This window comes from Salmo salar, chromosome ssa09 (genome assembly GCF_905237065.1).
Source record: "Salmo salar chromosome ssa09, Ssal_v3.1, whole genome shotgun sequence".
In the NCBI taxonomy this organism is placed as follows: Eukaryota; Metazoa; Chordata; class Actinopteri; order Salmoniformes; family Salmonidae; genus Salmo; species Salmo salar.
In genome coordinates, this window is record NC_059450.1 from 157,074,071 (window position 1) to 157,088,863 (window position 14,793).

The following is a 14,793-nucleotide window of genomic DNA, read 5'->3' on the forward strand; positions in this document are numbered from 1 at the left end:
GTAGAGGAAGAGAGGGAGAGAGGGGTGTAGAGAGATAGAGAGGGGTGTAGAGGGGGTGAGAGGGGTGTAGAGGGGTGAGAGGGGTGTAGAGAGGGAGAGAGGGGTGTAGAGAGGGGAGAGAGGGGTGTAGAGAGGGAGAGAGGGGTGTAGAGATAGAGAGGGAGAGAGGGGTGTAGAGAGATAGAGAGGGGTGTAGAGGGGGTGAGAGGGGTGTAGAGGGTGAGAGGGGTGTAGAGAGGGAGAGAGGGGTGTAGAGAGGGAGAGAGGGGTGTAGAGAGGGAGAGAGGGGTGTAGCGAGAGAGAGAGGGGTGTAGAGTGAGAGGGGGTGAGAGGGGTGTAGAGAGGGAGAGAGGGGTGTAGAGAGGGAGAGAGGGGTGTAGAGAGGGAGAGAGGGGTGTAGAGAGATAGAGAGGGGTGTAGAGGGGGTGAGAGGGGTGTAGAGAGGGAGAGAGTGGTGTAGAGGGGGAGAGAGGGGTGTAGAGAGATAGAGAGGGGTGTAGAGAGGGAGAGAGGGGTGTAGAGAGGGAGAGAGGGGTGTAGAGAGGGAGAGAGTGGTGTAGAGAGGGAGAGAGGGGTGTAGAGAGGGAGAGAGTGGTGTAGAGAGGGAGAGCGGAGTGTAGAGAGGGTGAAGAGAGGGTGAGAGAGGGGCTAGACCCTGCTGCCTGCGTGGCAGCGATGACTCATCCCACTAAGAGAAGCTACTCCTGCAGGACACCGTCCGCTCCCCGTTGACCAAATATAGACAGGCTATTTTCTCCTCCGTCTGCAGCCACTTAGGGGGATTGCCATGTACCTACGAGACTCTCTCTCTCTCTCATAGACAGGATGGGAATGTTTAAACAACCATGCCATCATAACATAAAGCAATTCTTCATTGAAAGCGGTGACGGACTCCATATTCAGCCGATGTCACCATTTGTCCTTTCGTGTTGGGAGAGAAAGCTGAAGGGTATATACAGTCTGTTACAAACCACAACATGTCACAGCAACCTGGTATGTGCTGTTATGGACATTCTGATCTACATGCTGAGACAGGAATACCGGGCACCGCCTGCTGTTATGGACATTCTGATCTACATGCTGAGACAGGAATACCGGGCACCGCCTGCTGTCATGGACATTCTGATCTACATGCTGAGACAGGAATACTGGGCACCGCCTGCTGTTATGGACATTCTGATCTACATGCTGAGACAGGAATACCGGGCACCGCCTGCTGTTATGGACATTCTGATCTACATGCTGAGACAGGAATACCGGGCACCGCCTGCTGTCATGGACATTCTGATCTACATGCTGAGACAGGAATACCGGGCACCGCCTGCTGTTATGGACATTCTGATCTACATGCTGAGACAGGAATACCGGGCACCGCCTGCTGTTATGGACATTCTGATCTACATGCTGAGACAGGAATACCGGGCACCGCCTGCTGTCATGGACATTCTGATCTACATGCTGAGACAGGAATACCGGGCACCGCCTGCTGTTATGGACATTCTGATCTACATGCTGAGACAGGAATACCGGGCACCGCCTGCTGTTATACTAACTAACTCAATGCCAAGTATGCATCTTTTCCTTCTTTACTTAAAAAGGTAGACTCAGCGATATGACGTAGAAAGTAAACAGCGAGTCAATTTCCACAACAACTAAGAGCCTTGAAGTGCGAGTCTCAACTTCTCAGCCGTTTTGGTTCCGTGACTTCCACGCTGTAAACACGGTCCCGTGGCTTCCACGCTGTAAACACGGTCCCGTGGCTACCACGCTGTAAACACGGTCCCGTGGCTTCCACGCTGTAAAAACGGTCCCGTGGCTTCCACGCTGTAAACACGGTCCCGTGGCTTCCACGCTATAAACACGGTCCCGTGGCTACCACGCTGTAAACACGGTCCCGTGGCTTCCACGCTGTAAACACGGTCCCGTGACTTCCACGCTGTAAAAACGGTCCCGTGGCTACCACGCTGTAAAAACGGTCCCGTGGCTACCACGCTGTAAACACGGTCCTGTGGCTACCACGCTGTAAACACGGTCCCGTGGCTACCACGCTGTAAAAACGGTCCCGTGGCTACCACGCTGTAAACACGGTCCCGTGGCTACCACGCTGTAAACACGGTCCCGTGGCTACCACGCGTTAAAATGTATGAAGCAAACCATTGAACAGATACCGTCTGACAGTGTACATTTTTTTTTGCAACTGCTGATCGCAACTACGTCGTTTTTGCGGAGTCAACCTGCATGGTGAATTAGCACTTTGACATGTTTCTCTTGCTCAGTTCTTCAATACCCCTCTCTCTCTGTCTGGAATGATCCTAACAATGACAAAATGTCTAGCTACTTCAGTGCTCAGTTCTTCAGGAGCTCAGTGTGCCATAAGGGAAACTGCTGGGTCGATTTAAAAAGAGAGAGTTTGTGAAACAATGAAGAGACAGACTAAACATACTGATATTTTGTAATTACATATTTAGGTTTTCGAGATCAAGTCGGTTGTTCCTTTCGAACGAAAGGATTGGTTTTTCAGAGAATCAGTGTTGTATCAAGACTGAGTTTGATTTAATGAAGAACACCGGAATAATACTTGAAGAAAAGCACTTCAGAAACCATAACTAAATGTGACTGCCAGTACTGGTGTTATACTACGGCACTAAATATGACACCTGTACAGACCACACGCTACTGAGGTCCGTCGACACGCTGACGAGGACCGTCGACACGCTACTGACGAGGTCCGTCGACACGCTACTGACAAGGTCCGTCGACACGCTACTGACGAGGACCGTCCACACGCTACTGACGAGGTCCGTCGACACACTACTGAGGTCCGTCGACACGCTACTGAGAGGGTCCGTCGACACGCTACTGACGAGGTCCGTCGACACGCTACTGACGAGGTCCGTCGACACGCTACTGACGAGGTCCGTCGACACGCTACTGACGAGGTCCGTCGACACGCTACGACGAGGTCCGTCGACACGCTACTGACGAGGTCCGTCGACACGCGACTGACGAGGACCGTCGACACACTACTGAGGTCCGTCGACACGCTACTGACGAGGTCCGTCGACACGCTACTGAGAAGGACCGTCGACACGCTACTGAGAAGGACCGTCGACACGCTACTGACGAGGTCTGTCAACACTGGCCGGGGTTAGACGGAGAAAACAAAGTACTTTTGAGATTCAGCCCATGTGTTGATCACTCAGTCTAGTCTGAGGTGAAAGGTCAGGTGAACGAGCGTGAGCTGATCAGGTGTACCTGTACTGTTCACAACCCCTTGTGTTATGATGAAATGTACATAGAAAGAGGCCACCAATGTAATAAAAAGACACATGACTTAAACATGTCGCTTTACTTTCCATGTTTGACAATATCATTCATATTCCGCTTCATTTTGTGGTGTTCGTTTCATTAAGCCAATATCAAAAAAAAAATAAAAATATTATATATATATACACACACATATATATACACACATATATATACACACACACATATATACATATTTTTTTTTAAACCAATTCCAAATATTTTATAAAAAAACAACAATGGTTTGGTCTGTAAATTATTTATTTTTTTAAAACAAAAGATGCAACAAAAAAGGATAATCAGAGCGTCTTGGATAATCAGAGCGTCTTGGATAATCAGAGCGTCTTGGATAATCAGAGCGTCTTGGAATATCTTCGTCTGACAGAATCTCTGTAGAACTGGAAAATCTTGTCTGATGCTTTCTGACTGACAGCTATGCACTGCTGCAGCTGTAGGGACAAAGACAGGGGTACAGTCATTGGGGACAAAGACACAGGGGTACAGTCATTGGGGACACACAGACAGGGGTACAGTCATTGGGGACAAAGACAGGGGTACAGTCATTGGGGACACACAGACAGGGGAACAGTCATTGGGGACACACAGACAGGGGAACAGTCATTGGGGACACACAGACAGGGGAACAGTCATTGGGGACACACAGACAGGGGAACAGTCATTGGGGACACAAGACAGGGGAACCAGTCATTGGGGACACACAGACAGGAGAACAGTCATTGGGGACACACAGACAGGGGTACAGTCATTGGGGACAAAGACAGGGGTACAGTCATTGGGGACACACAGACAGGGGAACAGTCATTGGGGACACACAGACAGGAGAACAGTCATTGGGGACACACAGACAGGAGAACAGTCATTGGGGACACACAGACAGGGGAACAGTCATTGGGGACACAAAGACAGGGGAACAGTCATTGGGGACACACAGACAGGAGAACAGTCATTGGGGACACAGACAGGGGAACAGTCATTGGGGACACACAGACAGGAGAACAGTCATTGGGGACACAAAGACAGGGAGAACAGTCATTGGGGACACAAAGACAGGGGTACAGGGGAATAGTCATTGGCTATTGATATTTGTAGTACACTTTTAAGGGAGCTCCAGCATTCCACTGCCCCGTTTATACCTGCTGAAAAACTGTGTAGCCCACATAAAAATAAATACTAGTTTACTACGGGATATTATAGTATTCTGTAGTAAACTGCAGAATGCCATACTGCACACTGTAATATCGTGTAGCGCTTACTATCTAATTTTGTAGTATACTGTAGAATGCTATACACTAGTATCCCTCGATCATGTATTTCTTACTATAGAATTGTGTAGTATACTATACTCCACACTATAGTATCCTTTGATAACGGTGTGCTTATTTTAGAATGTTGTAGTATACTGAATAATTCTATAATACACTTTGTAGTATCCCTCAATCGTGTGTAGTATACTATAGAATATTAAAATAAAGTATTATACCCCCCCAAAAAAACAGTATTGTCTGCAAAAATATTACAGTAATTAGTATAGTATATACTACTTTTTACTACAGTATTTAGTATATAGTAGTTTTTACTACAGTATTTAGTATATAGTAGTTTTTTACTACAGTATTTAGTATATACTACTTTTTACTACACTAATTAGTATAGTATATACTACTTTTTACTACAGTATATAGTTAGCATATACTCCACCCATTTCCATATCCCTGTGTGTACCAACCATGAGTGAGAAACGTACATGCCAAGTATAGACCATATATATTGGGTTCCCTACAGGTTATATAGATAAAGAGCAGAAACTCTGAACTTTTCGTTCGGGGTCCAGTCCTGCCTACCTACCTACAGGTTATGGAAAATCTGCTCTTTAGTATTTCTCCAGTAGGTTTCCTCAAGGAGAAAGCCCCAACTTCTATGTCAAAGATGATAAAACACTATAGTAAATACTACAAAACACTACAGTAATTATATACAGTATACTAGTCATGTCCATAAATGTTCAATCTTTTTTTAAATACTACAGTAAATACTACAGTATACTAGTCATGTCCGTAAAAACATACAGTAAATACTACAGTATACTTCCACAAAAAACATTCCAGTGAATACTATAGTATATAAATACTACAGTATTTAGAGCATAGTATACTACAGGATGCATTTCATACAGGAGGTGATGACTAAACTTTGATTTGATCAATAGCATTAATTTAAATGTTTAATTCTATGTGACATCACCATAGGCTAATTCATTTATTATTAATTAAGCGGGTGATTATAGTTATTTATATAGTTGTCCTATTTCACACATGTACAAGTATGTATTAAAACGCATGTGTGAATTGGAAATCCTTTAAAAATATATTTTTATACCCCCCCCTCTCCCTGAGACACCCTCGGAGAGTGGGGTCACAGCCAGGTCAGCCATTATCAACCCCTACTGGCCATTATCAGCCACTATCTGCCACTATCGGCCACTACCGGCCACTACCGGCCACTACTGACCATTATCAACCCCTACTAGCCATTATCAACCACTATCAACCCCTACTAGCCATTATTAACCACTACCAGCCACTACCAGCCACTACCAACCACTACCAACCACTACCAACCACTACCAACCACTACTGGCCATTATCAACCACTATTAGCCATTATCAACCACTATTAGCCATTATCAACCATTATCAACCACTACTTGCCACTATCAGCCACTATCAGCAACTAATGACCATTATCAGCCACTATCAACCACTACTAGCCATTATCAACACCTATCGACCCCTATCGACCCCTATCGACTGCGACCCTGGAACAGGGTTAAGTGCTATGGCACATAGACATATTTTTCAGCTCGGGGATTCGAACTAGCGACCTTTCGGTTACTGGCCCAATGCTCTAATGGCTAGGCTACCTGCTGGTTACTGGCCCAATGCTCTAATGGCTAGGCTACCTGCTGGTTACTGGCTCAACGCTCTAATGGCTAGGCTACCTGCTGGTTACTGGCCCAACGCTCTAATGGCTAGAATACCTGCTGGTTACTGGCCCAACGCTCTAATGACTAGAATACCTGCTGGTTACTGGCCCAATGCTCTAATGGCTAGGCTATCTGCTGGTTACTGGCCCAACGCTCTAATGACTAGAATACCTGCTGGTTACTGGCCCAATGCTCTAATGGCTAGGCTACCTGCTGGTTACTGGCCCAACGCTCTAATGACTAGGCTACCTGCTGGTTACTGGCCCAACGCTCTAATGACTAGGCTACCTGCTGGTTACTGGCCCAACGCTCTAATGACTAGGCTACCTGCTGGTTACTGGCCCAACGCTCTAATGACTAGGCTACCTGCCCCTACTGGCCCAATGCTCTAATGGCTAGGCTACCTGCTGGTTACTGGCCCAATGCTCTAATGGCTAGGCTATCTGCTGGTTACTGGCCCAATGCTCTAATGACTAGGCTACCTGCTGGTTACTGGCTCAACGCTCTAATGGCTAGAATACCTGCTGGTTACTGGCCCAACGCTCTAATGGCTAGGCTACCTGCTGGTTACTGGCTCAACGCTCTAAGGGCTAGGCTACCTGCTGGTTACTGGCCCAACGCTCTAATGACTAGGCTACCTGCTGGTTACTGGCTCAACGCTCTAATGGCTAGGCTACCTGCTGGTTACTGGCCCAATGCTCTAATGGCTAGGCTACCTGCTGGTTACTGGCTCAACGCTCTAATGGCTAGGCTACCTGCTGGTTACTGGCCCAATGCTCTAATGGCTAGGCTACCTGCTGGTTACTGGCCCAACGCTCTAATGACTAGGCTACCTGCTGGTTACTGGCCCAACGCTCTAATGACTAGGCTACCTGCTGGTTACTGGCCCAACGCTCTAATGACTAGGCTACCTGCCCCTACTGGCCCAATGCTCTAATGGCTAGGCTACCTGCTGGTTACTGGCCCAATGCTCTAATGACTAGGCTACCTGCTGGTTACTGGCCCAACGCTCTAATGACTAGGCTACCTGCCCCTACTGGCCCAATGCTCTAATGGCTAGGCTACCTGCTGGTTACTGGCCCAATGCTCTAATGGCTAGGCTACCTGCTGGTTACTGGCCCAACGCTCTAATGACTAGGCTACCTGCCCCTACTGGCCCAACGCTCTAATGACTAGGCTACCTGCTGGTTACTGGCTCAACGCTCTAATGGCTAGGCTACCTGCTGGTTACTGGCCCAATGCTCTAATGGCTAGGCTACCTGCTGGTTACTGGCTCAACGCTCTAATGGCTAGGCTACCTGCTGGTTACTGGCCCAATGCTCTAATGGCTAGGCTACCTGCTGGTTACTGGCCCAACGCTCTAATGACTAGGCTACCTGCTGGTTACTGGCCCAACGCTCTAATGACTAGGCTACCTGCTGGTTACTGGCCCAATGCTCTAATGGCTAGGCTCCCTGCTGGTTACTGGCCCAACGCTCTAATGACTAGGCTACCTGCTGGTTACTGGCTCAACGCTCTAATGGCTAGGCTACCTGCTGGTTACTGGCCCAATGCTCTAATGGCTAGGCTACCTGCTGGTTACTGGCTCAACGCTCTAATGGCTAGGCTCCCTGCTGGTTACTGGCCCAACGCTCTAATGACTAGGCTACCTGCTGGTTACTGGCTCAACGCTCTAATGGCTAGGCTACCTGCTGGTTACTGGCCCAACGCTCTAATGGCTAGGCTACCTGCTGGTTACTGGCTCAACGCTCTAATGGCTAGGCTACCTGCTGGTTACTGGCCCAATGCTCTAATGGCTAGGCTACCTGCTGGTTACTGGCTCAACGCTCTAATGGCTAGGCTCCCTGCTGGTTACTGGCCCAACGCTCTAATGACTAGGCTACCTGCTGGTTACTGGCTCAACGCTCTAATGGCTAGGCTACCTGCTGGTTACTGGCCCAATGCTCTAATGGCTAGGCTACCTGCTGGTTACTGGCCCAATGCTCTAATGGCTAGGCTACCTGCTGGTTACTGGCCCAACGCTCTAATGACTAGGCTACCTGCTGGTTACTGGCTCAACGCTCTAATGGCTAGGCTACCTGCTGGTTACTGGCCCAATGCTGTAATGGCTCGAATACCTGCCGGCTTTAGGCAAAGTCACTTTGTTTAGAGCAGTTATCAACACTGCTGGTGCTTCGGTGATTAATACAATTATACCATTCTTCCAAACACCACTGAATAGAAACGTGTGATTTAAGAGGTGGAAATTTACTGACCTCATGAACTGTAAAAGATCCTCTGGTGGATGACATCATCACTCTGCGCTCGGTACTGTCAATAGCGAAGGTCATCAAAGCTCGACTTTCCTGAGAGAGGAAACACAAACCAGTAGGTTCAGGCTCAATTAGGGCGTACTACTTCCCCGATGTGCTGCAGTTCTTAGAACGTGACACATAGCTTTTCTATTCATACCTTTCTATCTTCTAGAATGTGGAATAAAAGGAAATTAATGTAATGTCAAAAGCAAAAAGCTCATTTGAATTTAAAAAAACTGAGTTATCCTGTGTTAATAGCCATGCTTTTCTGCTAGAACAATCATCTACCTTCTCCTGTGCTGCGTTGGGGTCGGTAATAACCTGGCCATCTGTATCGATGGCACAGGTGACCCCAGCGAAGAGACAGCTCATAGGCAGGCCGGCGTCCATCAGGGCCATACAGGCTGAGTTCAGAAAGCAGGACAACAGCTGTGGGTGGGGGGGTAAGGAACAACAATACTGACACACAATAATAATAATAATAATAATAATAATAATACAGCATCTACTGTCCCGTCCTCTGTACCTTCTCCACAGAACTGAAGTCTACGGTCTCTGAATGAATTCTGTTCGCAACCAAACTCCCTCAAAGTAGGACTCCAAGATCCACACACATCCGTCGTGCAAAGACAAAACCAGAAGACTGTCGCTGGGGACTTGACGTAGCTTATTTTTATTTTGGGTCTCTGAACGAGTGTGAATTCAGGGAGTGCAAGGTGTCCCAGGATGTTGTGTGTGAGGGGGACTGAGGAAGCCCACTTCACAGGCTGAAGAAAACACCTGACTGCAGGCTAACACTCAACACACACACTCAACACAGACAGGCATGATATTTCACTAAAGGATACTGAACCGTCATCATGGACCACTTGGAGGACGAGAGTGAGGGAGGAGCGTGGATGAAGGGTGGAGAGAAGAGATGCTTTGCATGTTTCCCTCACACACTGTTCTCTGGCTCGCTCTCTGACAGCTGAGGAAGAATGAAAATGAGGTCTGACACTGCCATCTTGTGGTGTTCTGTGGAAGTGTACTGTGTATGTCCTTTAGGTGTAATATAATAAGTGACTTCGTCTCGGGCCTAACAACACCAGTTCCATTTACCCTCCAAACACCAGCTGCTCTGCCATTATCTCTTAAATATTTGATTCCTCACTCAAAAAGGGAGTGGGATGCTAGTTGTAAGGGGAGGTAATGTTACTGCGTGCATCGGTCAGTAAAGGAAGAGGTGTAGAGTATGGGATGTAGGAGAGAGGAAGTTGTGTAGGGTAGACTACAGTTTGGAATGTCACGTCAGGAAACAGGTCTGTGTGACAAGTGTTTAGTGGAGGAAACGGTAGACCATGTGTTGATATTTTGTGAACTGTATGACGTAGATGAGGAGAGATTATATAAGAGGGTTAGAGAGCCTGGACTGAGTTGGTGTTTGGGTGGTGTAGTGGGGGGAGGAAAGGGAAGTGGTGTCTAGGGCTCTAGAGGGTTAGAGGCTAGAGGGGGTTTGGGTGGTGTAGTGGGGGGAGGAAAGGGAAGTGGTGTCTAGGGCTCTAGAGGGGGTTTGGGTGGTGTAGTGGGGGGAGGAAAGGGAAGTGGTGTCTAGGGCTCTAGAGGGGGTTTGGGTGGTGTAGTGGGGGGAGGAAAGGGAAGTGGTGTCTAGGGCTCTAGAGGGGGTTTGGGTGGTGTAGTGGTGGGAGGAAAGGGAAGTGGTGTCCAGGGCTCTAGAGGGGGTTTGGGTGGTGTAGTGGGGGGAGGAAAGGGAAGTGGTGTCTAGGGCTCTAGAGGGGGTTTGGGTGGTGTAGTGGGGGAGGAAAGGGAAGTGGTGTCTAGGGCTCTAGAGGGGGTTTGGGTGGTGTAGTGGTGGGAGGAAAGGGAAGTGGTGTCTAGGGCTCTAGAGGGGGTTTGGGTGGTGTAGTGGGGGGAGGAAAGGGAAGTGGTGTCCAGGGCTCTAGAGGGGGTTTGGGTGGTGTAGTGGGGGGAGGAAAGGGAAGTGGTGTCTAGGGCTCTATTTCACTCTCTTAGAGGAACAGGACTAATGCAGATCATTTATTGTAGGTAGGCCGTGACCGGCCTCACACTCCAGTACAGTAGGTGGCGGTGTAAGCACCTTAAAAAGTTGCTATCTGCCAACCTAATCCCAAATAAGAAGATTCCTTACTCACTTGGTAGTCCCACTTTGGGCTGCATCACCACCTCCAGGGTAGCTCTGTCATAGATCTCCTTACTGACCTTCACCTCGGCCGGGCCATACACTCCAGCTAACACACTGGTGTCTCCTGCAGGAAAGACAGACCCAATGAAACATACATTAACATAATCCATATCTGAGACAAAGCGATGTAACGCAGCACAGCTTGGATGAGTATAGTTAGGTCACTTCTGTCTTGTTGGTCAATGGGGGGGAGAAGCAACGGTATAGTTCGATACATTTCCTTTCAACGATATCTTGTTCTGATATACTGCTAACATACCTTGGACGAAGGACGACGATCCATCAGGTCGTGATAGTAAATTCTGTTCGCAGCCAAACTCCCTCAAAGTAGGACTCGATGATCCACACACTTCCATCACGATGCCAAGAGAAAACCAGAAGACTGTCGCGGGGAATTGACGTCGCTTATTTTTATTTTGGGCGCTCAGTGATGACGGCATTAACCCCCAGTTAACCCCTGTTTTATCTGTATCGCAGATCTCAAAGAAATTGTTAGGTGTAAGCAATAAAAACCTTAAGCCAGATTAGCGGTTTCAATGGAGCTGCTGAGACCAACACAATCATTTCAGATCTACTAGAGTTGAGGGGAAGTGATTATTGGTTTAAACGCGCTGCTAGCTACTGTAATCTGCAGCTAGCCGAGGTAGCTAACGAGCTAAACAGAGCACAAGATGGCGACGCTAAGCGCTGTTAACAAAATGTCTTGGATCTGTTCTCATGTCATCCGTCAAACCACTGGATTCAGAGCAGCAAAGCTCATTCAGCAGAGGGCGTTCAGAGTCAATGTGAGTTAATAACACATTGTTTTATATAATAGCTAACCCGTTAGTTAAGGTGAGGAATTGTTGCTTGACATTTCACAAGTTAGCTAACGTTACTTGTGGCTAGTATGGCTAACAAGCTAAACGTCATTTAGCGAACATGAATTAATTGAATATATTCAAGGCACATCCATCCAAATGTACATTTCAAATAACATTGTTGTTTTGCATGTTTTCATTACTCTACATAACTAGTAAGTAAACTAGCCAACTTGGTAACACGTTTGTTTAGCACCCACTGGAACAAATAGTTAGCTAACATGCTAATGTATGATTAACTTGCTAGTCTGGAAACCCTAGTGTTGTCTTCATTATGAATGACTTATCTAACGTTAGTTACTTTGATATTACATACAGGTAGATATCAGTAGAAGATCACTGCTAAATAGTAACGCTTCATTATGAATGACTTATCTAACGTTAGTTACTTTGATATATGTGTTTTGATATTACATACAGATAGATATCAGTAGAAGATCACTGCTAAATAGTAACGCTTCATTATGAATGACTTATCTAACGTTAGTTACTTTGATATATGTATTTGATATTACATACAGGTAGAGATCAGTAGTAGATCACTGCTAAATAGTAACGCTTCATTTCCCTGCATCCTGATTGGTCGATTGTGGGGCGTGGAGAACTGCAGACGTCACTTGTGATCGACGCAAAAGTCGAACTTCTGCGTCACTATCAATACTTTTTGAGTGGTGATGATGATGATGATGATGATCATACACCAATGTTTCAGAAGATAAAGTGAGAGCCTTCTATTTGACCTGTCTAATGTTGCTAGCTGTGTAGAGCGGTGGTCTGATTTTCAAACCTTCACAAAGCAAACACATGACCTCTAGGAACAGCTGGAAGGTCAGTTTAAAAACAGAAGAAGCTCCGGGTAGACTGTGTTGTGTGTTGTGTGTGTAGCTGCGGTTTGTGATACCTGTAGTAAACAGTGCCTAATAACTGTGTCACTAAACCCTTCCTAAGTGACCCGTCAGACTGCAGGCTGTGTGTGTGTGTGTGTGTGTGTGTGTGTGTGTGTGTGTGTGTGTGGTTAAATAAAGGTATATTTTTTTATATTGCCAAAGCAACAATGTATACAATATAGATTGTAATAAAATAATGAAGAATAATAATACAAAATGGTAGTAAATATTAATTCAAATCAATAAATAATATAAATAAAATTGTAACAGTCAATAGATGAAATATAATACATATAAAAGGCTTAACATAGAAAATGAAACTATATGTAACTGTCACCCTGACCATTACATCAGTACTACAGATACCACCATCATTACTACAAATACCATCATCATTACTACTACCATTATTACTACCATCAGTACTACAGATACCACCATCATTACTACTACCATCATTACTACAAATACCACCATCATTACTACTACCATCATTACTACAGATACCATCATCATTACTACCACTACCATCAGTACTACCATCATCATTACTACCACTACCATCAGTACTACCATTATTACTACTACCACCACCAGTACTACAAATACCATCATCAGTACTACTACCATCATTACTACAGATACCACCATCATTTCTACTACCATCATTACTACAGATACCACCATCATTTCTACTACCATCAGTACTACACATACCATCATCATTACTACTACCATCATCATTACTACCACTACCATCAGTACTACCATCATTACTACCACTACCATCAGTACTACCATCATCATTACTACTACCATTATTACTACCATCAGTACTACAGATACCACCATCATTACTACTACCATCATTACTACAAATACCACCATCATTATTACTACCATCAGTACTACAGATACCATCATCATTACTACCACCACCATCAGTACTACCATCATCATTACTACCACTACCATCATTACTACCACCAGTACTACCATCATTACTACTACCACCACCAGTACTACAAATACCATCATCAGTACTACTACCATCATTACTACCATCAGTACTACAAATACCATCATCATTACTACTACCATCATTACTACTACTATTACCATCAGTACCACCATCATTACTACCATCATCATTACTACTACTACTACCATCAGTACTACAAATACCATCATCATCAATATTCAATTGTTATAATTACCATCACCCCATACCACTACTATTTAGAATAATAATCACAATAATAATAGCAATAATAGTAATAATAAGTAAGTTACTGTTTACTATGCAGATGTTATTATCAGTGTCCCTCAGGCTGTGGAAGGCAAATACATATTTGGCTGCAAGAGGAGCCATTGCTCCTTCGCCCATGAGTATTTTAGTTTTTCCTCTGGGTTTAATAAGTAGAAATTTGGAATAAGTGTAGTAATTTCTGTGAATAATGAATCTCTTGCTGAGGAATATTTCTCACAGTAAAGGAGAAAGTGCATCTCTGTCTCTACCTGTCGTGCAGTGACCACATACATGCTCCTCTTTGGGTAGCCATGTCTTTTTATGTCTGCTGGTTTCTATTGCCAATTGATGGTCACTCAGCCTGTACTTGGTAAGGATCTGTCTCTGCTTCGTATCTCTGATAGAGTAGAGATAATCAGCCAATTCATTTTTATTGCATACAATGCTCTGCGGGCTTTTTTCTTTGAGTGCATTCACAGCCATATTAAAGTTTCCCGATGCAGATATGGTCAGACCAAGGTATAAGGCATTTCTACTGTGTTCAATTATGGTGTTGTTCAATGTGAAATTATATTTGTGTTTCTGACATCTGGGTTTTCTCTCTCTCTCTTCCTTCCTTCCTTCCTTCCTTCCTTCCTTCCTTCCTTCCTTCCTTCCTTCTCTCTCTGTCTCTCTCTTTCTCTGTCTCTCTCCCCCCGTCTCTCTCTCTCTCTTGTCTCTCTCTGTCACTCTCTGTCACTCTGTCTCCCTGATCTGTCTCTCTCCCTGATCTGTCTCTCTGTCTCTCTCCCTGATCTGTCTCTCTGTCTCTCCCCCTGATCTGTCTCTCCCCCTGATCTGTCTCTCTGTCTCTCTCCCTGATCTGTCTCTCTCCCTGATCTGTCTCTCTGTCTCTCTCCCTGATCTGTCTCTCCTCTGTCTCTCTCTCTCCCTGATCTGTCTCTCTCTCTCCCTGATCTGTCTCTCTGTCTGTCTCTCTCCCTGATCTGT

At 45.8% G+C, this 14,793-nt stretch overlaps 2 protein-coding genes, 1 long non-coding RNA gene and 1 other non-coding gene across 5 annotated transcripts in view; 3 read left to right on the forward strand and 1 right to left on the reverse strand.

Moving 5' to 3' along the window:
• Nucleotides 1-550: 550 nt before the first annotated feature.
• LOC123744771 (uncharacterized) lies at nucleotides 551-3,339 on the forward strand. Its single transcript, XR_006771254.1, has 2 exons — nucleotides 551-2,681; nucleotides 2,751-3,339. It is a non-coding gene; the product is annotated as an uncharacterized lncRNA (long non-coding RNA).
• Nucleotides 3,340-3,549: 210 nt separating this feature from the next.
• Nucleotides 3,550-11,342, reverse strand: exosc5 (exosome component 5). Of its 2 annotated transcripts, none has more exons than XM_014215533.2 (6): nucleotides 11,067-11,342; nucleotides 10,758-10,871; nucleotides 9,453-9,574; nucleotides 8,893-9,033; nucleotides 8,566-8,655; nucleotides 3,550-3,755 (listed from the first exon to the last, which is right to left on the reverse strand). In XM_014215533.2, exons 1-6 carry the CDS (start codon nucleotides 11,245-11,247, stop codon nucleotides 3,660-3,662), a joined length of 744 nt encoding a protein of 247 aa, XP_014071008.1. In that variant the 5' UTR covers nucleotides 11,248-11,342; the 3' UTR covers nucleotides 3,550-3,659. The 2 variants fall into 2 exon arrangements, with proteins under 2 accessions (XP_014071008.1, XP_014071009.1); XM_014215534.2 differs by having other exon boundaries at nucleotides 10,758-10,868; nucleotides 11,067-11,247.
• LOC123724163 (U7 small nuclear RNA) lies at nucleotides 5,185-5,238 on the forward strand. Its single transcript, XR_006756843.1, has one exon. It is a non-coding gene; the product is annotated as a U7 small nuclear RNA (small nuclear RNA).
• Nucleotides 11,308-14,793, forward strand: part of bckdha (branched chain keto acid dehydrogenase E1 subunit alpha) — a 35,491-nt gene continuing 32,005 nt past the window's right edge. Inside the window, exon 1 of the mRNA XM_014215532.2 lies at nucleotides 11,308-11,592. Within this exon, the coding sequence (XP_014071007.1) occupies nucleotides 11,479-11,592 (114 nt within the window). The 5' untranslated portion in view covers nucleotides 11,308-11,478. The remainder of the gene's footprint in view (nucleotides 11,593-14,793) is intronic.

What these genes read in the sequence shown, in the direction of transcription:
- exosc5 (XM_014215533.2), bottom strand. Translation starts at nt 11,247, where the DNA reads ATGCCGTCATCACTGAGCGCCCAAAATAAAAATAAGCGACGTCAATTC. An exon ending in ATCGTCGTCCTTCGTCCAAG is followed by an intron (nt 10,872 to 11,066) that starts GTATGTTAGCAG and finishes TCTTTCCTGCAG; the next exon opens with GAGACACCAGTGTGTTAGCT. An exon ending in GATCTTTTACAGTTCATGAG is followed by an intron (nt 3,756 to 8,565) that starts GTCAGTAAATTT and finishes TTGTCCCTACAG; the next exon opens with CTGCAGCAGTGCATAGCTGT.